The sequence below is a fragment of the Ambystoma mexicanum genome, chromosome 8 (assembly GCF_040938575.1).
Source record: "Ambystoma mexicanum isolate Mex_15411 chromosome 8, UKY_AmexF1_1, whole genome shotgun sequence".
Taxonomy (NCBI): Eukaryota; Metazoa; Chordata; class Amphibia; order Caudata; family Ambystomatidae; genus Ambystoma; species Ambystoma mexicanum.
In genome coordinates this window covers 905,302,691-905,329,797 of record NC_090929.1, presented here as the reverse complement: position 1 = coordinate 905,329,797, position 27,107 = coordinate 905,302,691, and the positions used below count along the sequence as shown (strand labels likewise).

At 45.0% G+C, this 27,107-nt stretch overlaps 1 protein-coding gene across 6 annotated transcripts in view; it reads right to left on the bottom strand.

Annotated features, from left to right (window-relative positions):
• Positions 1-27,107, bottom strand: part of PARG (poly(ADP-ribose) glycohydrolase) — a 2,316,516-nt gene that overhangs the window by 1,080,053 nt on the left and 1,209,356 nt on the right. The window contains exon 10 of one of the 6 annotated variants that reach the window (XM_069610801.1): positions 6,248-9,174. The exons of the other annotated variants lie outside the window; for them this stretch is intronic. Within the exon in view, the coding sequence (XP_069466902.1) occupies positions 8,751-9,174 (424 nt within the window). The 3' untranslated portion in view covers positions 6,248-8,750. Of the gene's footprint in view, positions 1-6,247; positions 9,175-27,107 lie in introns of those variants that run through there. 6 annotated transcript variants of the gene reach the window in all.

Here is a 27,107-nt window from a genome sequence, read left to right as displayed (position 1 = left end):
CCTGCAACCTGTCAAGCTAAAGCCTGTGCACATTCGAAAGTCTTCGATAGTTGATGTTAACTGAAATTGGTCAGAACCCGGTTGAGGGAGACTAATTGTGTAAGAGGAAGGATCTGACCCCGGCTGAGGGGATCCGGGGTGAACCTTGAGTCACCCGAGAAAGAATATTCTATGCACATTGTGAAAGGGGATCTGAGCCCGGAAGAGGGGTATCTAAAGTGACTATCCTTGTATTAAAGATTTCTCAGCCCGGCTGAGGGAGATCTAGGGTGAATAGTGAATCACCTGAATAGAGTAATTGTAAGAGGAAAACATATTTTCATTTGTTTTGGAGCTCAGGCCTTCTTAATCAAGAGACTTTGATAGGTAAAGAGACTTGGGCACAGAAGGCCCTGATGCTAGTGATTGAACTGTATCCTCGTGCCAAAGAAGCCAGAGATTGTACTACGCTCGAGTGAACCTCCTTGTCCCGTGCTGAAAACGTGGAGAAGTGAGGCCAACGGTGTGAACATCCTGACATATAATTTTGTGATCACTTCTTTCTTTTTCATAAACATTATCCCACACTATTTGTATTTATAGGTAAGGATGGCAATAGTTTATTTTATTTTAGTATAGGCCTTTTCTTTTTGACCAGACACCACTAGGACTGCATTATTATTATTTTTATTTGATGGTCGTAGCTTGCTCCCATCTGTAGATTTAGGATTAGATAGGCGTTTATCATACCCTTGTTGAAGTTCAATAAACACCCTTGAACTGTGGTCACTTGCGTCTGTCTTACTGTTGATACCATGCCTTCCTTACATCTAACACGGATTTCCTTTGCATACATATTTTCCTTTAAACACTCTTTGTAAAAGAAGTAGGGCAGGCATTAGGTTTTGTTAGTATAGGCCATTTTGATTTGACAGACTCAACTAGGACTGTTTACGTATTCTTTGATGGTCAAGACTACTGCCATCCTAGCTATAGGGCAAAGTAGGAGTTTTTCCAAACCCCTAAAATTGAATAAAGGTTTTACAAATGGCAACTTTTGTGTCAGTGTCCTACTTGTCATACCTTGCCTCGCCTAGAAAAAAAACAGGGTCAGGATCCAAAAGCGATGGCCCTTCCCTGGCCGCTTGACAAGAGAATACCCTCAGGTTTCTCACATACCCTTTCCCAATGCGGGTTGGACCGGCGTGCTTCACATGGAAACCGGCACAGGAAGTCTACATTAGCTTGCTCTTGGCCCTTCGGTGTTCCAAAGGGAAGCAGTAAGGTTGAAGGTCCAGGAACCACCGCATTACCCGAGATTTGGAATCCTTCCTTTGACTGATCCAGACTAGAGGCGAGTCATCTGTTATCAGGCAAAACCTAAGACCCATGAGGTAATACTTCAGATAAATCAATGCCCACTTGATGGCCAAAGTCTCTAACTTGATGACCGAGGAGTTCTTTTCTCTGGGGAAGAGCTTTCTGCTTATTAGGTGTTCTAAACCTTCATGGATTTGGGACAGAACAGCTCCTAATCCCAGTAAGGAAGCATCAGTCTGGAGGATGAATTCTTTGGAAAAGGCATAAGGCATAGGGGCTGTTTCAAGGTCGTATAACAGAGTTCATCTTCTTCTTCCCATCTGCTCTTTTGGGGCTCAGCATTTTTCAATTTGTCTGTCAATACTTACGGTCGAAACGCGTGTCGGCTCTTGTTTCACCTTCGCCTGGCATGCCCTGCCAGACCTGTGAATTATGTGTGTTACCACATTAAACCATTATTGATGAGAACAAGTCAGGAGCCCCTTCTCTATTATTTCAATTATCTAGCAACTCAATTAATGGCTACAACGTTCGGTTAACAACCAATCGCCAGCACCATCATAAAACAAGGTTCGTCACACCATCCCATAAAATTAACTAATTATCAGGCCTTAAAATCAAGTGATTCACATCAATCAGAGAAGGATAAAATTGAGAAGAAATATGTCAAATTAAATAAAGGCTTGTACAGAGATAATAATAGAACAACAGGCTAGTAAGAATCGATAGAAATATAAATTAAGAATTAAAGGGAAACAATATCTTAGAGATTTTAAAATTGGTTAAAGAATTTGGTTTTATGGTAAAAAGTCAGTGATTGATCGTGCTTTCCTAAATAGATTTTTGTGTTTTGAGTGATTTAAGAATCCGGTAAGTATTAGCAGTTGAGATCGACCTACCATCATGGGGGACACGCGCCTTTTACAAATATGCAGGACATTACCAGGGTATACACCTAAAATTAGGCACTATCATGCAAAGTGGGTGAAGGGAACGACTAATAAAACACTTATGCCGTGGCCTCAAGAAGGCTTGTTGTCAAAAACAGTACTGCAAAACATGACAATGTATTTGTATGGTACATACAACAGGAAGAAGTTACAAAAGATGTTAGCTGTTTTAGAATTATGTAAGATGTATCAAAATGAGAAAGAAGACCCACCCGGGGAGGAGTGGATGATTAATCAGCATAAAGAGGAAGACGTAAAGTCCTCAGCTCCTCTAATTCCTCCAAAAAAAGATAGCACAAATAAAGATACAGAGGGAATTTATCGTTTAAGGACTTGATGGCAGTGTATGTAAATTCAATATACGCACCTCCCGTTTACAATACTGAAGACGGCATGGAAGCAAGTAAGACTAAGGAACGGAAAAATATGAGTGCACAACAAACATAAAGAGTGTGATGAACGAAGATGTAGACAGAAAGAAATTGAGCAGGAAGTTAAAAGACGAAAAGAGGAGAAGGATAGAGTCAAGGAAGGGATTATAGCACAAAAAAAATGGACGGGAAGACAGATATTACTCAAGTTAGATGCAAAGGGCATTGATGGTGTTCGAGGGAAGAAAGAAGCACAGGAAGAGAAGGAAAAGGAATAAGAAAGAGCATGTAAAGAGGAGGAGAAGGAAATGAAGGGAAGAATGAAGAAGGAACAAAAGAAAGAGAAGGAGAGAAGAGAACAGAACGCAGAGAAATAGAAGCCCAGAGAATAAAAGAATGTAACGTATGTTGCAAAGAAGGCGAGAGGAAGAAGAAGACAGGGAGATGAGACGGGAAGAAAAAATGGGAAGGAGTAGGGAACAAAGAGATGATGAAATAGATCACATTGTTAATAGAAGTATGGGTACTGTAAGGGTGTCCCTTAAAACGCTCACGTCAGAATAAATACACCCCACTAGGGAAATAAGGCCAAGGCGATTTTGTAAGGATAACAATTTAATTTTACAAATGTGGATGGTAACAAAGGACTCTGGCTGCCTGAAAGTTCTTCTCCTGTCCCTTTTCCCGTTCCTTCCTGCCAAAGTGGTTTCAAGCAGGGTTTTATATAGGTCAACCTTGCCATGGTGATGTCACTGCAGCTGGATCACGACTTCAGCCCAATCAGTCTTTTTTCCATAATAAGGATGCTTCAAAGCTTTCTTTCTTCGTTGTCAGTGGTTTTGTCAGGGCATGCGGTTCTACGTTTTGCTAGCTATGCAAAAACACACTGCGGCTCATACCTTCCTCCATTTTACTAACTCATTTTGCTAACTATGCAAAAACACATTGCAGCTCTGCAGACTTTTACAACCTTGAGGGCAAGACCAAGGAAAACGAATCATTATTTTCCATGTACAAACATATTTTATCCATTCTATCCATATTCCACTCATCTCGCTCACGTTATCTGGGTCTGTAGTTTCCTCCCCAATTTAGACTTATATTTTAACCCATTATGCACTTTGCCGCACAACACATACGAGTCCTATTATTAATCTGCATGGACCCTTTACGGACAGTGGACACCTGGTGAGTCAGTTCGTACTTTGGCCATAGTGAAGAACATTGCACACTTAGCATCTGTGGTCTATTTAGATCCCACAGGCCACATTCCTTCTAGGGAGGAGAGGGTGTTTGACTCCTCTACAGCACTAACTAAGCTTTTACAATGTCTGGGCTCTGACATCAAAAATCTATCCAACTAATAGTAAATTGTGCCTATATATCCTTTTGTAGACAATAACGACCTTCTTTAGTGCTCGCCTATGTGTGTGACTAGGCTTGCATAAGAGAGCCTTCCCAGTGCCCCTCCTCCCCCCTAGTCCATTATAGTTCCTGGAAGATGTCTTGCCTAACTCTAAAGCGCTTTTGGGTTCGGCAGGAACCTGGTTCCTTCCCAACAGGACCTATTGAAGCGCAAGAGCGATGGGAGGCAGAGAGAGGGTCACAGCAACCCTAGAGGGAGTTGCAAGGGACAACGAGGGTACAGACATGGGCTGACGAACATGAGGCAGAAGGCATAGGGAAGAGGATCGGAGATCAATATAGACAGATGTGAGAGAAAGATGGTTAAAAGGCTATGGGGAGCATCACGGGATTCCCCCCAAAGGAAACAGGCAGCGGAACAGATAATACGTTGATGGAAGAGCATAGATCGCTGTCCCTAAGCAGATCGATCTTGATGATGAGGAAGGGGATAATAGAGGGTGCATGTAGTTTTTTCAATAGACCCAAGTGTAGTGGAAGGGGTAAAATGGTCAGATTTAGAAGACCTTGAGGGGAAAACACCAGAACCAAACACCATATTCTGAAAGACCACCACCAATTTGAAATGTAAATTGCCTAGTTTGACTGCAGGTACAGGGAAATGGAATTATGAATTAGAAATAATGAAAGCAGGAAATATGTTAACAGTGGGTGATGTAAAAGGACTGCTGGCAGCCATTCTAGGGGAGAGAGCTGGCAACATTTGGAGACGAGCAGGGTATGCGAGTGTAACAGCACAAAACACGCCACATGATGGCGCACCATTTAATTACTGTAGTGCAGATGTATGGAGAGCGCTTAGAGTACAGTATCCTGACACATCAGATAGGGATGCAATTAAGACGAGGAAAATTGGTGAGAATTTATTCAAGAGATACAAGAGTGCTGGAGACTTGAGACGAGAGAACCGTGGGATCCGACAGTGGCATTATTTTATCACATTTTGTTTCAGGGGTTGCTCAACACAGTGCAATGGCAAAAAGAAGAAATAGTTGGGAATGGCAGCAAAGCCCCCGTCCAGAAATACAGTTGACTATTGTAGAGTGTAGAGAAGAACAAGAAAAAAGTTGAGGGTAGAAAGCAAGAGGAAGCAAAGATATTTCAGAAAAAGTTGCAAAAATGTGCTATAGAAGGTGCAGTATTGACAAGTGGTGAAGGTGTGGTAACACAAGAAGTACAGTCAGCACAGCAAAGTAATATAGTGTTTCCTACGGATCAGAGTGTGTATACTTTTTGGCCACGAGGTAGAAGGGATGCACTTAGAGGAGGACGAGGGGGGTTTCAAAACTTTCAAGGAGGAAGAGGCTTTAATGAAGGACAGCCACAGCAATGTTGGAATTGCGGGAGGATGGACATATAGCCAGATCCTGTAGAAGTAGAAGGTGCATGCAACAGAACTGGCAAGCTTCACAAGGGGGGGCTGAGTTATTCTCCACATTATAATGCAGAACCACAGGAGTATTATGCCCAAGATCACACAGAGAATCAGATGCATGTGCCGCAAATACAGCAAGCACAGCAAGGTCCAGCACAAGTACAGATGTCACAATGGTATCTACAGCAAGTGTTTATACGAGCACACGTACAGAAGTAACAAGCAGCAGCACCACAATGGAATACGAATACAGGAGTCCCACAAGCACCTACACCCATGATAGGGAGTGTGACCGTGGTAGGAGGAAATCCTTTCACGGGTAATGGAATTAAATTATACCCACAATAGGACAGCCCACAGAGCAACCTGATGTGTTCAGTACTATCAGTGATACCAGACACCCCAAGACGAACCAAGCGTCAAGGTGACGATAGGAGGCAACACATTTTTGTTTCTTGTAGACACCGGAGCGACTTGTTCCTGTGTTCGAGAGTGAAAATGCCCAAAGTCTGGCATTGCCATGAATGCACAGGGATTCTGTGTGGCGACAACCTTAGTTTCTTTTACTGATAATTTACTCACCGAAGTGACTAGATTACTCATAGTCCATAGTCCCATTTCCTCCATCCTTGTGGGCGTATCCCAACATGGGGACAGTACCGAAACCTTTGGCAGTGCAGAATTGAGCTTCCCCTTTAAATTTAGCTTAGCGCTGGGAGCACCAAGGTCCTGCCCTCCGGCGCCTAACCCCAGTCCCCTTTATCAGGGGTTGTCTCATAGAACTCACCAAAAAATTACGAAAGTAGTCATAAAGGAGTATGCGCCAGTGCAAGAAGTAACACACTTTTATTCAGGGCCCCAGACACAACTGGGACAGCAAATTCAAACAGATCGCTTAAATTGGACTTCTTCAAAAGGCGCTATCAAAGAACTGCTGTCATATGAAAACGTATATAGAAAGAAAAATAATTAGCATTTGCGATCGTGCGCAAAGAAAAAATCTCCAAACACAAAAATTATTGGCCCTTGCATTTTGGACCCATATAGGAATACATACATTGCGATTGATAATTCGGTCCATGAACCTTCTCACACTGCCCTCAATTACAGAGTTGTGATGTCACAATCCAACCCCAATTCCCACAATACAAACTTATGTGATTGAAACATTTGAGACAACCAGCTGAACTTTATTATTCTGCGCTGGTCATCTCTTCCTGACTCTCATGGGAACGTCTACCCACCATGTCACCATCAGCCTTGAACCACGGACATACTGCTGCGCAAATGTTGCATATTGGGAACACTCTAACCCTCTTCCCAGGGAAAATGGCCTGTGGGCGATTTGAAACTGCTGTGGTTCATGTCGACTTCACTAGAAAATCACATTTCCTATATGATTCTGAATTATAAAATGGTCATATAGTCCTCTTTTACTGGCAGACCCTGTAAGCTCTAATCAGTTGACCTCGAAAAATAACAACCTTTGTGTGCTTCTCTTAATGCTGGCCTGGGATCGCATGCTCTGTACTAATGAACTAGCTGCAGCGGCCTTTGCCGCAAACAAAATGCCTGCACACGCTTAAAGCAGAAAAAAGCTTTTGGGGCCTATTTACTGCAGTTCATTCTACCAATAAGTTTGATTACACTTACCTGTGCACCAGGATTTATGGATTCATTGTATTAAACTTTTAATTTCACAGATATCAGAAAGAGCCCCCATCCCCTTGTTGGTGCTACTCTCGCAGCTGTTAAGTGCGTTCCTTCATACCACGCTGAACTTGAATTTTTATTACATTGTTCTCCGCTTTTATTAATTTATTAATAACTGAATCTTTTTGGGTTTCTCGTTTTTTTTTAGCAATTTCATTGTAATTGTTTATTCATACAGCGCTTATACACATGTGGAGTGCTTCAAAGTGCTTCAAGGCGGGAAAGGAATAAGTGAATACAGTAATTATTCTTAGACCTTGATGTTTTTGAATGATTAAACATACAAAACTGGGATACTAGTACTGACAGCATTTCTCCTAGTGCAAGTTTATGAGGTATTACAGTTTCGACCAGGCTAGGGAGGAGGAACAAAGAAATGGGGTCTAGGGGGAACAGGACAGACGAACTTACTAGTACTAGTGCATTAAGGTCATGCATGCGTACAGGCGGAGGTACAAGGAAGGCGAGTGGGGGAGAAGCAAACACGTCCAGGCCAGCAGGGCCCCGAATTAAGTGCAGAGAGGTTGCCCCACTCATGGTGCTGAAAGTGCAGTAGTGCTGAACATAGTGTAGCGGCCCAGAGACAAGTGCAAAAGACTGGCGGGGAGCCTGGGACCTGTAAGGCTCTGGAGGTGAACCAGGCAACCAGTCAGCAAAAAATGAACAGAGTTAGGGAGGAGGAGGAGGATGGAGAGAAAGAGAACTGCGTTTAGCAAGGGAGATTGAGAGAGGAGGCAGAGAAGAGGAAGGTCTTGAGGAGTTTCCAGAAATAAAGACAGTGAGAGGCAGGGAGGCTGTTCCAGAGGGAGGCACCTGCAGAGGATAACAATCTACCCCCAAATCTAAGTTTGTGAAAGCAGCTCAGCAGCAGAGATGAAGGAGGACGAGCAGAGGACTCTAGAGGGAGAGTATTTAGGAAGGGTGCCCCAGAACACCTTGTGGATTATGCAGAGGTTCTTGAACTTGATACTTGCAGCCACGGGGAGCCAGTGGGGGATCTTCTTTATGGATCCATATTTCTTCTAACCGTATCACGTCTTCCCCAGTCTCCTCCCAGCCGTTTAGATCGTCCCAACCCAGACACACCCTGTACCATCTTTTAGGCATTGGATCCAGTATTGGTTATAATTTCCAGCTACAGCAGGTTGTGTAAACACCCATTCTTCCATCAGGATCTTCTCCTTCATTTTCTTCCTGCTTTTCATTTCAATACTATTTTTATCAACACTCAAGGGTAACATCAAATGTCCTTTTTGCTTATTAAAAAATACTTTGGAAACGCAGAAGGTGATGAGAAGCAGCACTAGCACAGAGACAGTCAATTGAAACAATCGAGAAAGCCAGGTGGGCATCCAATGCAAATACTCTGTCCAACCAGTCTTCAGCTTGCCCTACATTGACCTTGCTCGTCATCTTTCCCGGGAGTGGCCTTACCGTAAGGAATTGCAGTACAGCAGCTTAACCCAAATCTGGCACAAACCCCGCCTTTGATGGCTGTTAGGAGGTCCAGAAAAAAATGATTTTGGTGGCACACCAAGCACAAAGACCTCATCTCCTCCTTGATTGCCTTTAATACTTTGGCAGTAAAATGTGCTAGTTGCAATAGCTCATAGCAGGTTAGCTGCAGCTATTTCGAATTGGCTGCAACCTAAACTCTTGGAAGTAGCAACGAAGTAAAACATTTAGCAGCAGAAAGGAACAGACAGTACTCATCGGGATAGAGGCCATGTTGTCGTAACTTTTCCTGGAGAAGTACTTTTCCCTTTTCCTTCTCCTCATTTTTCCTTGCTCATTTTGATGTGCCATATTATCCTGCAGTGCGATCTTCATAGCAGTGCTATTTTGAGGCACCACAAGTGCAGGGCTGTGCAAAGTGACGAGAGCACACACTCCACCCCAGTCAGGCGGAAGCTGAGCATATGCTATGGACCGGCAGGCCCACCACAGATTCATCAGTGCTGCAGTTCCCCTCACCAGCGCTACATTCTGCATTACCTTGGCGCAGCCCGAATGAGTTCCCAGGAAAATAAACCCATTTGACCTGAAACATAAATGGAATCGTGTAAAGTTCCTTATGTCAATTGGTTGATGTTTTTTATGTAACCTAGTTAAAGCATGAACATACTTTCCCCAAGTAACTCGGCAGTTTTCATTAATCTTGGCTACCACATTTTTCTCAAAACCCAACAGCCCTTCAGTACGACATTGCATTATTCCCCCTCCCATTTCTCCCCATACCATACTGCTCACACTATCCTCATAAGTGGTATCGTATGACACCAGGAGACACTTTGGCCTTCTTTAGTTGTGCATTGTATTCTTTTATGATCTTCTATTTGTAATTCTCCCTCATGGTACTCCACTACTTTATGCTTTGTTTCCTGATTTTGGAACATTTGCGTTAACTTCACATAGTTGTCCTCAGACATTTTCCCCTTCATCCATCCAGTGAACAGCTACTTTGTTCCATTGGAATAAACTTTGAGTTCTACAGAGATACAGGTGCATTAGTCATCCCACCTCCTCATTGGACACAGCCTGGGGCAGAAGAACCTTGGACATTGCTACCACGTGTGGAATGAGAGACAACACGTAGCATCTGCCATATACTCTTTCCCTTCCCACATGCAACATTTCATCATACCAGATATTGCCCGTCAATTAACTATGCTCTTCCTCAGCATCATGGTGGATGCCCTCCTAATTCATCACACTCCTCCTTTCCATTTTTCTTCTTGCATTCGATTGTGATTCGCTTTTTTCTTTAAAAAAATAAATAAAACAAAAGCAGCAAAGATATACTAAAACATATCAACGTCATAACGCTCCAAAAACCGGGAAATGTCTTTTTCTTGGTCATCTTTTTTACAGTACAACCTTCTTCTGTTTCCTCTTTCGCTGGTTTTTGATAAAATCTCAAGGCAGAAAATGAAAAGAAAAGCTCTTTTATACTTCCCATCATATTGTGCTTTGGGAGACAGTACTTTTGTCTCTGCGAACGTCCGTAATGTGGAGCCATCCCCGTTGTCCATGTAATTACACTGCAGTCGGTGTCGTTCCGCACAAGGTCGTGGTCTCCCAGAAAAAGAGTTTCTGATTCAGGGAAGTTTCCGTTGCCTCACCCGATTGTCCAAATTGATTTTTTAGGACTCTTCTGCAATGATATGTATTTAAGAGACTTGGAAAGTTATTTGAGGTACAAATCAAATTCCCGTAATAGAATACCAGAAGTAGAGTGAGCATCAGAGATTGTACGACAAGGCGGAATTGGTGCATGGATTATCTGCCATGTAACCATCTCATAGGGAGTCAAGTGATGATCTACCTTAGGCATGTTTCTTAATGCAACCAAAGCAAGCGGCAAGCAGTGCACTGACGATTTTTCGAGCGTTTGCATAAGCTCAGCCAATTATGATTTTAGCAGTCCATACATCTTTTCTACCAAACCGTTGGCTTGGGATGGTAAGCCGTACATAGTTTATGTCTTATCCCCAGAAGAGTTATTTCCTTCATTAATTCGCTATCGAAGTGCTGCCCATTATCAGAGCAAATTTAATCTGGAATCCTCCACCTCTGGAACACCTCCCTTACCAGAAACCTTGCAGCAGAGCAGGCATCATTGTGAGCACAGGGACCAGCCTCAAGCCAACGTGAGAATGGACAAACCACTAAAAGAAGGTACTTGTAAGAAGTACACCTCTCTTCCATATCAACATAATCGATATGCAAGTGTCGAAAGGGGCCTTCCGGTAGCAGCAATGTTCCCAGCAAAACTATCAAAGTGTGACCTGATAAAAACTTTTGGCATATTATAAAATCACTCACATACTCAAACATATTCATACAGGTTTGGCACAAACCAGTCATTACTTATCTCTGCAGCCACATGCGCTTTTGATACGTGGGAAGGATAGTGAAGCTGTTCTAATGCCAATTGTAAGAGTTTCCTTGGCATGACAACCTTTCCTGCGCTGTTATGTCACCAAACCAAATCTGTTGAAGACAGAGAGCATCCTCTCTTCTTGCACAGTTCTTTTTCAGCATCTGATGCTTCTCCCTGCAACTCAATTATCTGCAATATTGGGGTTGCATTTAAACTTTCTGGCAGTACATCTTTCTCTTTAATCACTTTCAGTACTGCTATTAGCAGTATTTTTTCTTCATTGCCAGGGTACAGCAAACATGATCTCTCTGGCATATATGCTGCTTCTTTTTCGGCTGTGTCTGCTCTTTCATTTCCTAGTGAGATAAAATCCTGCCCTCTTGTATGGGCTTTGCACTTTATTAATGCTAATTCTACCGGAAGAGGTAACATTTCCAATAGTTCTCGCAACAATGCTGCATGTTGAACGGGAGCACCGTCAATTCTTTTAAACCCTCTGTCTTCCCATCTTCCTAGTCCTGAATGTACTGTAGAGGTGAAATAAGCCGAGTCAGAGAAGATGTTCACTGCTTGGCCCTGAAACATGTTTAGTGCTTCAATTAGAGCCACTGATTTATCTGCTTGTGCAGAGTAATGATTTGGCAATCGTGTCTGTGAGCACTTTTCCCCTTATTGTACTCCCCTTCCATTCCCCACTACTGCGCATCCTGAGTGCTTTTGCCCTGTGGTTTGATCAATGCTGGAACTCCCATCAATAAAATTCATATCTCCCCCTTCGATCACTTCTTCCTTAACTAGGGGGTTACCTTCACTCCGGTCAATGCATGCTACACAGTCATGTACATAATCTCCGTCTTCTACTTTTTCAGCAATCAACTCTTCTGGGTTTATTGTTCTGCAGCTGACCACTTCGATTGCTGGGTTGGTTAGTATTACCTTGTACCCTGAAGACCTCTGAATTGTCAGTTTTGATTTTGTTTACTCCAGTATTGCAAATAATACATGTTCCACATACAGAACTATTGGGAACCCCATGGTTATTGTAGGAACCTTTTCAATAGCGAATGCAGCAGCAGCAAGTCCCTGCTCACATGGGAAATGTCCCTTCAAAGCTGCATCCAATGACCCACTGTTATAAGCAAGTTGCTTGTGCCCATGTCCCTTTTTCTGTGTCAGTACTGCTGTCATTGTTTTTCCATTTGAGTGTGAAAACGGTGAAACCTCTCTTTGTAATTAGGAGTTACTAACTTGTGTTTTTGCTCATTAAACTTTTGCCCATCTCAGCTGTCCATTTTATATGTGTTTTTTTTGGTGCTTCTCTTAGTGCTTGCAACAATGGCCTGGTGTATGTGGAGTAACCAAAGACCCATGCTCTGCAATAGTTGCACAAGCCCAAACATTGCTACATCTCTTTCACTGTTTTTGGTCGTGTATGGCCTCTACTCTTTCGGGTGTTATTTTTCTCCCGTATGCTGACACAATCTGACCCAAGCACACCACCTTTTTTGGACAGCATTGAAATTTTCCCCTGTCCACCTTGTATCCTTTGTCTGCTAGCAATGTCAGTAGTGTCACTGAGTCCTTTCTACACTCTTCTTCTGTTGTGCGGCACACTAACAAGTCGTCACAGTATTGTATCACTATGCTTGCAACCTGTACATTGCTCAAGTCCATGTGTATCACTCTATTGAAGATGCTAGGCCCTTCGCAGTACCCTCGAGGCATTCTAGTATGTTCGAACTGCGTCCCGCGATACGTAATGGTGGTGAGATATCTGGAATCTGGGTGTAGTGCAATGGAAAAAAAGGCATTCTTTAAATAGACCACTGTGAAATAGGGTGGCTCTGTGGGAACGCTGCAAAAAATTGTCACCGGGTTTGGAACCAATGGATATTCTGCCTCAAAGTCATTTGGAGGGTGTAAATTCTCTGTAAAAGGCCCCGGCCCTCCCTTTGCCTTCCTAATGGGATAAATAGCTGTGTTGCAGGGTGCTGAGCTCACCTGTTTTACACCATGCTGCCATAGGGCATGCAGTGTATCATATATGCCCTCATCTGCTTCTTGTGAGAGTGGGTACTGCTTTAATTGTGGCAACAGTGTTCCTTCTTTTAACTTGATGTGCACCGCCCCTACCCCTTTAAGTATTCCTACATCATGGGCTCCTGTTGTCCACAAACTCTTGGGCATTTTTTTCAAATCTTCCTGTAAATATTGTGCTTTCTGTTTTGTAATCTGGACCATCTGAGGCTCTGCCCTTTCTGTTATGTGTACTGGACAAGGTAGGCTCAGATCGAATACTACCGCTCCTTCTTCATTGTTTTTTGTTGCAAACAACTCTGTGTTACTTACTCTTGCTAATGTCAATGTGGGATCAATACATAATATTGAGCGCCATTCCATGTTGTTCTCATCAGTGGCAACTAGCATAATCATGTCTTTTCATACCACTACTTCCTCCAAGTACAGTAGAGTGTGTGCGCCTGCGCTAACTGAGGAGGGACAATGAGGCATGAACAAAAATCTTGTTGGACAGTCGAAACACCTTCCCTTCAATCCCTGGAAACCATCCCAACAATATGTGTACAGCGTACACAAACACCTCTATGTGTGTGGGTATCCCTCTCATCGTACTGTGAGCGTAGTATGCCTGAATCAGTACTGCCACCCGACCTGGATACATCCCTGGTGTGGTGCACACCATCCCCTTCTCTGAGAATGAAATTGTGGCGTTCAATTTGCTTAGTAGATCCCTCCACAGAATATAGATGGGAGTGTCTTTTGAAAACAGCAAAGGTGCTACAATATGTTGTGTCCCTATCATCAAGGGTACATCTTTTGTCAGAGGAACTTTCAAAATTGTGTGAGAAACCTGAAGGTGTCTCACCCGCTAGTCCTTGGGGATCTGCCATGCAGGTGGCCAGGACACCGCCATCGCTATTGGATTCAGTTCCTGGGCGTAGACAAGTGTGGGAGGATCACAGGGATTGGTAGATTTAGGGGAGTGGGACACCGAAGGGTGAGACTCAGTATCCCCTTTCTTATGACACCTTTTCCCCATCCTACCAGGTAGGATACCTAGAAAGTCAACCCTCCCGCCCCCTTTCTCGACACAAACACTTTCTCGCTGACAATTCATCGTGAGCAACAACTGACTAAAAACAGAGCCGTATACCTGACATGTCCCCACGCAAGGGGCAGGCAGAGTCAGGCAAATACTGATAATTACACACACACCTGATTTCCATCACATTTCCCCACACAGACAAAAGGCACAGCACGAAAGCACACCCCGAGGAAGGCAAAACGCACGAGGAAGCAGCAATTCCGAGAGATGGCAGTTTAAACCAATGGGAACAGCGGCGAGACCAGAGAGGACTACAAGGAGGGAATTACCTTTTCCATTTTCAAAAAAAAGGACTGTGACTTTCGTGAACCCTCAAGGAAAAAAAATATAAGATCAGGAACAGCAGCTGCAGAACGGTGTAGTGTGTGTCAAAGGTACATGGGGCCCTAACGCATTGATAGCCAAGGTGGGGAGAAGCGATTGCCACCGTGGTGTTGTCCTTGACTCGACAGCAAAGCAACACCAGCGAGTTCAGCACAGCCGGTGAGTTGGGGAAACTGATAGCCGACCGGACTGTGTTGTGCTCAAGGTTGCAAGCAGCAACATTGTATGCAGAAAGAGAACATGTATACGATTGAACATTATGAAACTGAAATAGGTACCAGCTACAGAGTGGTCCGGCGCCACGTGGGTGCTCACTCGAAGGTCTCCGTTTGGTACCCGCCTGAGCTTGTAAAATTGATTGAACTGTGAAATCGAAATGGTTTCTCAGCGGGTTACGTTGAAACCTGTGCCCATTTGAAAGTCTTGATTGTCTGTAAACTGAAATTGGTCTGAGCCCAGCTGAGGGGGACCAATTGTAGGAAAGGGATCTTAGCCCGGAAGTCGGGGCTCCTGGATGAAGAGTAACACGCCTGAGAAGATATTGCTGTTGCAAATGCGAACCTGACTGAGGGATGCCTGCGAATGAAGTTGGTCTGAACCCGACTGAGAGAAGCTAATTGTTGAATATTTGGAAAGGATTTTATTTTTGTTCTTTCTGGTACATCAGGCCCTCTGAGGCAAGAGACTTTGAATAAAAGAGACATGGGCACAGAAGTCTGTGATGTCGATAAAAGGAACTGTGACCGTGTGCCGAAGAAGACCAAGAGAGTGCTGTGCTTGAGTGACCCGCCTTGTCCTGTTCTAAAAACGTGGGGACGGGAGGCCAATGGCCTAAACATCCTGACATCATTTTGTGAACACGTTTTTTTTTTGTGAACATATCCCACACTTTTTGTAGCATAGCGGTAAGGATTGGCAATAGGTTTTTTAGTATAGGCCCTTTTTATTTGACTAGACTACACTAGGACTGTATTATTATTTGATGGTCATAGCTAGCTTGCTCCCATCTTAGATTTAGATAGGCGATTTTCACACCGCTGATAAAGTTTAATAAACATCCTTGAACTGTGATCACTTGTGTCGGTCTTACTGTGATACCATGCCTTCCTTACAATTGTCTCCGAAAAGCCTTGTATGTCCAAATCTTTGTTAGATAATGGAAATCCTTCTTCCTTTTATGCACAATATGGTTGCCCCAGTATCTACAAGAATGGAAAATACCCTCTGTCCTATCTGAGCAACTACCTCTGGTTCCTCCTCAGGGTCTTCAGTTACTACTAGAACAGGGCATACTTGCACTCCCCGTGGGCACCCCAATTGGGAAAAGGTGTTCACAGTTGACGCAAATGGGTTTCTGCTCACATTGTCACTCCAATGTATTGGGGTATTGTGTTCTGCCCCAATGCTGTTACCCCTTCGGATATCTGTGTCTGCGCTGGTAACTGAAGTACGTTCACTGTACCTTGAGTTCCCGTTATTTCCGCATTCTGTGCCTGAATTTGTCTCTGGGTAGTAATACCCTGAGCCTGTGCAGGCTGTCTCTGTAATTGCTGGTGCTGCAGCATCACCTGCATCTGCTGTGGGATCTGCTGCATGTATGTCTGTTGCTGCTGTGGCATGACCTGCACCTACTGAGGTGTCTGCTGCATGTATGCCTGTTGTGTCTGCCCTGCCTGTGCAATGAGCGGGCATGTTAGTGAAAATTGTCCAAAATTCCCGCGAGCACTGTACCCTGAAACGTGGATTAATTCCCCTATATCCCATTCCCCTTCCACGTGCATAGTATCCCCTCCCATTTTGAGACTGTCCCATGTACCCATTTCCTCCAAATGCCTGCATAACCCCTGGCTGCTGCACGCATATGAATGCAGGTTGCTGCTGCATATGCAACATTCCCGATTGCTGGTTGGGTGGCACCTGACGGTAACCTACAGTCTGCATTACCGTGGCCACTGGAAGCACCCCTTGCTGAGCATGTGGAACCACTACTGGCCCTGTGAGTATTGCTCCCTCGATGCATATTTTTGCAATTTATTTCTAAACCAATTTGTTATCTGCTTTAGTTGCATTATCGACTGTCTCCTTATCCTTCTCCTGCTTTCTTTTGCAATGGTGTTTAATTTTCGCCTGTATCTCAAGCCACTCCTTTACCTCAATTCCAACTATCTTTTCTAATGAGACCTGCACACCAGCGGGGAGGCCCCTCACTAAGATGTGGTAAAACAAAGGTATTTTTTCATCCCATGACTGTTTATTTTCCTGTGTCCACATTTCCTGTATGAACCGTATGTATTCTGCAGGATCCTTGTCAGGCTTCATTTTGCAAGCCAAGATAGACCCCACGTCTGACATGTCTGGGTACAGCTCCCTTATAGTCTTCTAAACATGTGCTCGATAGTTGTTAAAGGGTGATCAATTGTGTGTATTAGAGCTTAACTTTACCCCTTAATACCCAGCCTTTTGCCATATTTTGTCACTTCTCTCCCCGACCAATACTGCCAACAAACCTTTTATATCCCCTATGGCCAATGGAATTCCTACTGTCTCTTTCAAAAACATAAATCCACTTGTTCACCTTCACAATTAATGAAGGTAGACTGTAAACTAGGTTGTCCCTGTCCATTGTCTGCCATGGTATGTAGTGAACCTCGCCCCTCGCTTTCTGTAAAAGGGGCATTTGTGTGCGTGTTCTGCATTTATTACCACGTTGTGGCCTTTATGCTTCTGCTATTGTGGTTTTCCTGCCTCAGAGCCTATTTCCCCAGTCACCCATTGATTCATTTCTTTCTTCCTCTCTCTTATGCCTTCACCTTTCCGTTCTCCTGTCTGTCAGTCTGGGTGTCTCTATGTCATCATTCCCATGATCGCTGTCACTGCTGTCTTCCCAGACTGATCTGGTGTGCCCTTCGTCTGCCGTGTCAGTTCTACTGTGGTCAGAGTCCCGTCCCCACTTGTCTATTTTAAACTGTATGTGTCCTGCTGTCCACCTCTGTTCATGGACTCCCTTCTTGTGTTCCTTTCCTTTTTCTTCAATTTCCCTTTCCATAGCTTTTTTCTGCCGCCTTGAACTTTAAGGAAGGCATGGTATCAACAGTAAGACAGACACAAGTCACCACAGTTCAAGGGTGTTTATTGAACTTCAAGAAAAGGTATGATAAACACCTATCTAAACCTAAATTTACAGATGGGAGCAAGCTACAGCCATCAAATAACAATAACATAGTCCTAGTGGTGTCTTCAAAATAAAAGGGCCTATACTAAAAATACCTATTGTCAATCCTTACCTCTAAATACAAATAATGTGGGAAATAATGTTATGAAAAAGAAAGAAGTGTTCAAAATGATACGTGAGGTTTTCAGGCCGCTGGCCTTCCTTCCCCACATTTTTTGCATGGGATAAGAAGGTTCACTCGAGCATAGCACAGTCTCAGGCTTGGTCACCACGAGGTTACAGTTCACTCATCAGCATCAAGGCCTCCAGAGCATAAGTCTCCTTGCTTCTCAAAAGTCTCTTCGCTCAAAGGGCCTGATGCAACCAAATAGACAACAAGTTATTTTCCCTTCTAGATTTTCACAAGTATTCACATTCAGTGATTCATTATCCACACCATATCCCCCACAACTGGGCCCAGATCCTATTAGCATAATGTTCCACACAGACTTCCCTCTGCCGGGCTCGAGCCTGTCTTTCACCCATGCTTTATCGCACAATGTGCGCAGGTTCTTCCTTTTCAGGTGACTCATGGTTCACCCCGAATCCCCCTCTGCCGGGCTCAGATCCCTTCTACACAATTAGTCTCCATCAGCTGGGCTCAGCCCAATGTCAATTTTACATCAAGTATCGAAGACTTTCAAATGTGCACAGGAATTGGCTTGACCCGTTGCAGGACCACTTTGATTTCACAATTCTCTTTCTTTTAACGTTCTCACTCTTTCAGTTGGATACCTAACAGAGACTTTCAAATGAGCACCCACGTGATGCCGGACCACTCTGTCTACGGTATCGTATTTTAGCTTAGCTTCAAAGTTCATTCACTCATCTGCTGTTTTAATAATCTTCTTCATACAATGCTGCTGCTTGCAACCTTGGTTTCCACACAGACCGGTCTGGTATCAGTCTCCCCACCTCACTGGCTGGGCTGACTTCCTTGGTGCTGCTTTGTGATAGAAGTCAAGGACAGTACCACAGCGGCAAGCGCTTCTCCTCGTTGACTATCGACGTGGGTGTCATGATCACTGTTTCCAAGTAGCCAGGACCAGCCCAACGTCCTTGGAAGCAGGCCCCTAACCCTAATCCTAGGCACCAGCCGGTCCCTACTGGGACCTTTTGGACCCTGTCCTGGCGCCGGTGGCACCAGGCTCATCAAAGCCATCGGTCCCGGCACTGGAAGCGCCGGGCTCATAATTGGTGTGAAAGTGCTTGGGTGGACTTACCTGCAGCAGACCATGCTGCTTACTTACCAGCCACTTAGAAGCCCTCTGTGAACAGGAACTACTTTCTTACCTGGGTGGGGCAGCTCCACTCCCTGGATACAGCACTGGAACTCTTCTGGAAACTGGAACTCTTTTCTTACCTAGGCGGGGCCGTGGAAGAAGACGCCTCATCACTCCAAGGCTATTTAAACCACACCCGATAGATGAAACGTGCTTCGCGTTATTCTGCATCTGCAGCAGAACGCTCACCGAGTCTGTTCCAGCCTTTCCTCTTTCGATCCTGAACCTGCAAGAATTATACTTACCATTCCTGTATCCAGTTAACATCAGCACCTGCAAAAGACAAGAAACAACAGGTTAGCACGACAACTTTACACACAGTGCTTTCTCACCTGATCCATCAGCAGCGGCCGTGTCTTCACGCTGCACCTTTGCCTGCAAAGACAAAAGCATTGTTATACTTACCGGCACGCAGTGAATTCCGGATTTCTTCATTCTGCATCGCCGCCTGTGAAGACAAAGTATAGTTAAAACTTACTAGCATTCCGCTGACTCCGGCGCTGCAAACCAACATCTGAAAGACAAAAGAAAAGACATTAAGCAGGTATTTACTCACGCTCGTCGCAATAAAACTCCTGCGAATACTCCGGCGTCTCCTTAACACGAACTAAGCTGCAAGGAAAGAGACAGTTAGAGCGCTTGCCATACTTACGAATTTCCAGGCGCTTCACTCCATCTTCCATCCCAGGAGTCCTGCAATACATAAGGGAAAAGCATTATACAGAGTCTTCAATAGTAACGTGCCACGCATTTAAAGACTATAAAGACAAAAGGTGTCCAGAAACTCACCGCTCGTGCAGATAACGACGGTAACCATCCTCTGAATTCAAGAGGCCACTGTTTCTCCAGTGAAGGAACTGGCAACGGCACCCTGCACCAGACGCAGATGGAGAGCCCAGCATTCACCTATCTAAGGTGAGCACGTTGACCTGGGGGGGCTCTACAGAAAAGCTGGGAAGAGAGAGAGAGAAAGAGAGAGGGACATTCAACAACCCAGGCCATTAACCCCCATATTCTTTCACCTGCAGAAACCTCACTCTTCGAGTTCGACACACAGTGCGAAGAGGTTCGACCCCAGAAGCCAATCGAGTCCTGCACATCACTTTTCGAGTCATAGACACCTTCCTGCCAAGACCCGCGCCTCCATGGGAATCAGGTGAGCGTTACAGTGGGATAACCCTGGGTGCCCCAGAGACACAAGGCAGGATTATTTAGCATTAATTCCAGGTCTTGCGTTTCCTACTTTTGAAGGATCATCAAAGATGCGGTTTGTTGATGAAAGTCAAGGGTATTTCCCTCCTTAGAATGCTCTTTGGTCCTGCCGTCCTCCGGCTTGTATTAAACTGCCATCTTGGAAATTATGCTTCCTCATGTGCTTTGCTTTGCTCAGTGTGCTTTCGTGCTCCACCTTTTATCCGTGTGGGGAAGTGTGATGGAAGTCAGGTGTGTGTAATGATCAGTAATTGACTGACCCTGCCTGACCAATGTAGTGTGACATGTCAGGTATACGGCTCTGGTGTTAGTCTTTTTCCCCTCACAGTGAGTTGTCTGTGAGAAAGTGTTTGTGTTGAAAAAGGGGGGCAGGGGGTTGAGAACCTACCGGGTAGGATGGGGTAAAGGTGTTACAGGGAAGGGGATACCGTGTCTAGCCGTCCGGTGTCCCACTTCCACTCCCCGAAGACCCCCATCCAGGTGATCCTCCCGCACTGTTCCACCTAACCAACAGGATGACATGGTCTCCGCTCAACTCCTTTCTATTTAGGCTACTCTCCTCTTCTCTTCTGTCCCTTCATTATTTTAATCCCTTAAGCTCTTGTTAATCAGTCCCAGTCACTCAAATGTTATGCGTACCACTTCACTTTATCGCCCTAGTTTCACTCACACCGGCCTTCTCTGCAGGCCCCGCCCTTTCAGACCTCTCACTCAATACTTGCACACAATGGCCTTCTTCCCTGGTCCGCCTTGTTAGATCTAATTGGTACAGAAGTGGCCTTCTCCCCAGGCCCACCGCCTTAACAATGAAGCCCTTTATTAGTGCGTTAGACTCAACTGTATCAGCGACTCGCACTACGTGGCTTTGCGCTATTTACATGTTAATTTGGTTTGGGAGCTTCCGTCACTTACACAGCCACATAAAACGAACACTACGATCACTTTTCGCAACACTGGAAAACTAACTACTGCTACTGACAAACACATGCGCACATATACTGAAATAAACTCTTCCCCAAGAAAAAAAAAATGATACCAATTGCCTGCACTACGTGCAACTCTCGTCTAACAAGGTCCACCACTTACTACGCAATCCTCCGCTCTAGCACAGATGTGCCACTGTCTACCTGCTCCCTATCGGTGCGGCAGACCTAATATCTAATACTAGCACAGCCAATCGCGGTCTTCACCACTAACAAGGTTGCGTCCAATACACCATAAAACGTCCCTCGTGCCCCTGGCGCTTTCATGCACGGGTAAACTCATTTATACTTTTAGGAGATTCTCCACCTTTCGTCATCGAAGACTCCCTTTAAAGGCCTGCACTTTCGGTTGTAGTGAAGGCCACGCCGGACCAGGCGGACCTTTGGGAAGTGGCGTCCATGGACATCTCAGCTTGAGCTCTTTGTACTGGCCAACAGATGCTGTCCCGCACTCCTCCGCGAGTCGTCGCTTTGCAGAACTCATCAAAAAATTTCAAAAATTGTCCAAAAGGAGTGTACACCGGTACACAAAACTATTTTATTCAGGACTTCAGACGCAGCTCGGAAACCAAATTCAAACAGATCGCGGAACAGAACTGCATGAAAAGGCGATGTCAAAAAACCGCCCTCAAATGAAACTTTTATAGAAAGGGAAATAATTAGCATCTGCGATCGTGCGACATAGAAAAATGTCCCCACACAAAAATGATTGGCCCTAGCATTTTGGACCCATATAGGAACATATACATTGCGATTGATCATTGGGTCTATGAACCTTTCCACCCAACACTCAATTACAGAGTTATGACATCACATTCCACCCCCAATTCCCACAACACAAAATTATGCAGTTGAAACATTTGAGATGACCAGCGGAACTTTATTATTGTGCCCCGTTTACATCTTCCTAACTCTCATAGGAAAGGCTACCCACCATGACACCATCAGAGCCTTGAACACGGACATACTACTGCGCAATTGTTGCATATTGGGAATACTCTAACCCTCGGGCCAGGGAAAATGGTCTGCGAGCGATGTGAAACTGCTGTGGTTCTTGCCGGCTTCACTAGAAACTCACATTTCCTACATTATTTTAAATGATAAAATGGTCATATATTCCTCTTTGCGAGAAACCAGACAGTGTCTTCCCCGCTAGTCTCCGGGGATCTGTCATCCAAGTAGCCAGGACACGGCCATCGCTTTTGGACTAGTACCGGGGGGGGGGGCGGGAGGGACCAGTGCGGGAGGATCGCGTGGTGAGGTGTCTACGGGGAGTGGGATGGCGAATGGAGAGACCCGGCATTCCTCCACCTGCAACACCTTTCTCTCATCCTACCAGTTAGGATATGTGGGAACCTTACCCCCCCCCCATTTCCCTTCTCCAGCACCTTCACACAGACAGCCCGCTATGGGAGAAAACGGACTCACACCCGAGCAATGTACCCGACATGTCCCGCTACCTTGGTCAGGCGAAGTCAGGCAATTACTGACAATCACTCACACCTGACTTCAATTAAACTTCCTCACACAGATAAAAGACGGAGCACAACAGCACACTCTGAGCGAGGCAAAGCATACAAAGGAACAGCAGTTTCGAGTCGGCAGCTGAACGAGGGGAGAAAGACGGCAAACCCAGAAGGGTTCGTAAGAAGGGCAACGCCCTTGACCTTTTCGGAAAGACATTGTTACTTTTAAGAAACCTTCAAGGCAGACAGCCTAAGGCCAAGAAACCAGGTTAAAGAATCCTGCATTGTGTGTTGAAGATACTGTGTGTTGAAGATACCGAGGGCCCTCCCACGTAACTGACCAAGGCGGGGATGAGCAGCAGCAGCCGCCATGGTATTGTCCTTGGCTCCACAAAGAAGTGCAAGAGAGATCAACAAAGCAAGTGAGTTGGGGAGACAGATGCAAGACTGGTCTGTGTTGAAGTCAAGGTTGCAAACGGCAACATTGTTTAACGAGCGTTAGAATGAACATTGTTAAAGATGTGTGATGAAAGACACGAGTAAAGCTAAGTTGCTGATGAATGTTTGAACTTGAAAAGGCAAGATATGATACTGCTGAAAGAGTCGTCCGGCACTGTGAATGTGCTCAATTGAAGGTCTCTGTAAGGTATCCCGCCAAGCGAAATTAAAGTATAAGACTAAAGAAAATAATTGTGCGAAGTGACTTGAAGTGGTCCTGCGATGGTTTAAGCTAAACCCATCGCACATTCGAAAGCCTTCGATTTTGGTAAGAAGAGGATTTGAGCCCAAACGACAGAGGTCCATGGTTCGAGCACGAGGGAGGCCAAATGTAAAGATAGAGGTAACAATAGGATCTGAGCCTTAACGAGGGAGATCCATGGTCCGAGCCCAAACGAGGGAGACCAAGTGTGAACATTGTGATAAAAAGGGGGTCTCAGCCTGAAGAGGGAAACCCCTGATGTTTATTGTTCACTTGTTAAGTTCTTATACAGGAAGCAATACTGTTTCAAAGCGCCCACAGGGCAACAGGGAGGGGACAGGGGATGATAGAAATGTAATTACAACAATGTTATATAATTAAGTACAACAAAATAAGAAGAGACAATGGGAAGACAAACCTACTATGCCTTGTGAGTGTTCAGAATGTGCAAGTGCAGAGGGGAAGGGTATGGGGTAGATGCTGTAGTGAACATGGAGAGCAGCAGGGGAAGTGCTATGAGGAGAGTAAGTGCAATCTCCATTGGTGAAGGGTGATCCGAGACAAGTGCAGAGGCTATATAGCAGCTGGGATGATAAGATGTGGGAGGTCAGGGCCCAGAGGATGCATAAGGGCCCTGCACACCAGTCAAGCTACTGTGCGATTAGCAGGGGGGAGAGGGAGGGAAGGAAGAGGTAAAGAGCAAGGTCTTGATACTTTTCTGGAACTTAAGGAGGTCCTGCTCAAGAGGAAGATGGAGCAGCAGGCTGTTCCAAAGAAGGGAGCTGAGGAAAGATCGACCACCTGCTCTCGGTTTAGCAAACCACTTCAAATGCTAGGAGTTGGTGCCAGAGGAGAGCAGGTGTCTAAAGGGGAGTATTTGATCAGATAGAGTGGTCCCTAGCCCCAGACAGCCTTGCGGATGATGAAGAGATATTTGAATTTAATCTGTGCTGCGATCGGGAGCCAGTGAAGACTTTGTAGGGCAGGAGAGATGTAGTCCCTGGGCTTGAGGCCAATGATAAGTCTCGCTGACCTATTCTGTATTAGCTGGAGGGGTCGCAGAGTGGACGAAGGTAGATTAAGAAGAAGGCTATTGCAGTAGTTGAGCCTAGAGAGAACCAGAGCCTGGGTACCATTGAGTCTCTGGATGAAGGTGAGGAAAGGTAGAATTCCTCTCAGAAGGAAAAGCTGAAAGTGGGACTTTTTGGCAACGTCCTGAGTATGAGGGAGGAAGGACAGAGAGGAGTCAAGGATCACTCCAAGGTTTCTGGCTTCTGCGGAGGGAGCAGGAGGAGAGCCCAAAGAAGCAGGCCAGAGTCCAGGGAAGAAGTAGTGTGCCGGGTCCCAATATGGAGGATCTCTGTTTTGCTGGCATTGAGGCAAAAATCATTAGAAGTACACCAGGCCTGGATGGCTGAAAGGCAGTCAGGGATGAAGGAGGGTGCAAGGGCCTCTGTAGGAAGTTTGAAGAAGAGTTGTGTGTCATCAGCATAGCACTGGAAGTTGAGGGAGAAGGAGGAAATGAGGCATGCCAGCAGAGTAAGGTAGATATTAAAGAGCCAAGGCAAAAGAATAGAGCTATGGGGCACGCCGCAGGTGGAGGAGGAAGTAGGGGAGGAGAAGGTGCCCAGTATGACTTTGGAAGATTGGTCAGTTGGGAAGGAGGTGAGCCAGTCCAGTGCCCGCTCCGAGATACCAAGTGTGTCATAGAGCCTTTTTATGAGGATGGAGTGGTTCACTGTGCCAAATGCATACGAGAGATCAAGAAGGATGAGGATAGCAGAGGAGTTAGAGTCAAGGGATTCCTCGGGTGTTCAAAAGAGCAATTGCCGTGCCTCTGGCTGCTCGGAATCCAGACTGATGGTCGTGAAGCCGGCCAACAAGTTCAGTGTGGGAGTTAAGTTGGGGGAGGAACAATCAAAGCAAGTACTTGTGCATGTAAACATTCAAAACAGGAATGGCACTTTGAGTCTTTGTTTATTACGACAGATACTCTGCAGTAAGAGACTGTTATTGGAAAAGAGGCTTTGGCAGAAGGCCCTGATATCTATGCTTTGAACTGTATCCTTGTGGCGGAGAAGCCAGTGTGTGCGAAGCTCGAACGTGCCGCTTTGCCCCGTGCTGAAAACATGATGAAAGGAAGCCAACTGCTCAACCGTCCTAACATATTAATTCTTCAACACTTTTAGAAGGATTGGCAATATATTTATTAGTATAGGCCATTTTCTTTGACAGAGAGACGACTATGACTGTGCTATTATTATTTGATGGTCATAGCTTGCTCCCATCCTTAGATTTATGTTTAGATAGGCGTTCAACCAACCCATTTGAAGTTCAATAAACACACTTGAAATTTTATCACTTGTGTCTGTCTTCACTGTTTGATACCATACCTTCTTTACATCTTTCACTGGCAGGTCCTGTAAGCTCTAATCAGTTGACCTTGAAAACTAACAACCTCTGTGTGCTTCTCTTAATGCTGGCTTGGGATCGGATGCTCTGTACTAAAGAACCAGCTGCAGCAGCCTTAGCCACGAACAAAATGCTTTCACACGTTTAAAGCAGATGCAAGATTTTGGGGCCTATTTACTGTGCTTCATTCTACCACTAAGTTTGATTAGACTTACCTGTGTTCCAGGATTTATGGATTAGTTCTATTAAGCTTTTAATTTCACAGATATCAGAAAGAGCCCCCTGTCCTTTTAAGGTGCTACTCTTGCAGATGAGAAGTGCGTTCCTTTGTACCGCACTGAACTTGCATTTTTATTACACCCCTTTGAACACATCAGATGCTTAGATACCTAGCTATTCTCAGTACATATTAGCCCTTTGGCATACTAGCGGGGGAAGGTGGGTGGGATGTATGGGGGAAATGGACTATGGACGATTAGGTTTCTAGTCACTGCGGTAAGACATGCATTACTTACCGTAAAAGCATTTCTGATGGTTGTATCTGCTTAGATTCACACGCTGTGCATAGTCCGACATCCAGTGGTAACTGCAGCACATTGCATCTTGTCTTTTGAGAATCGAAAGGGGACGTCGACATGGGCGTGCCTGTAACACCATACCTACATGATGTGTGGTGTACCCAAGATCCCTCATGCGTCGAGGTCCCTCTGATTGTATTTTTTCTGCAAAGAGGGAGCCTTATGACTAACGTGAGTGACTACATAAAAGAGAGAGTAAGTAGTAAGACATCTATGTCCCTTCCATCCGAACGGGAGGAAGGGTGGGCGCATGTGAATCTAAGCAGATACAACCATCAGAAATGTTTTTACAGTAAGTAATGCATGTCTTCTGATGTTTGTTAATCTGCTTAGAATCACATGCTGTTCATAGACTAGCGAGCAGTACCCGGAGTTGGAGGTGGGTTGTGAGATGGAACAGTAGTGAGAAGATGTCATAGTACTGCCTGTCCCACCTGAGAATCAGACCTCGAATGAGTGTCTAGGCAATATTGTTTTGTAAAGGTGTGTACAGAACTCCAGGTTGCCGCTTTGCAAATAGATTTGAGGGGAACATTTGCAAAGAATGCTATGGACGCCCCAGTGCCTCGAGTGGAATGTGCTCTAGGCTTGAAGGGAAGCTCTCTCTAAGCAAGAGTGTAGCAGAGTGTAATGCATTTGACAATCCATCTAGAGATAGTGGATTTGGAGACTGCTCCTCCTCTTCCTGCCGCCACCGAAACGAAAAACTGATTAGTATTCCTAAGTGGGCGAGTTCTTTCCATGTAGAACATGACAGCTCTGCGTACATCCAGTGTGTGCAGGGTTCTTTCTCCCGTG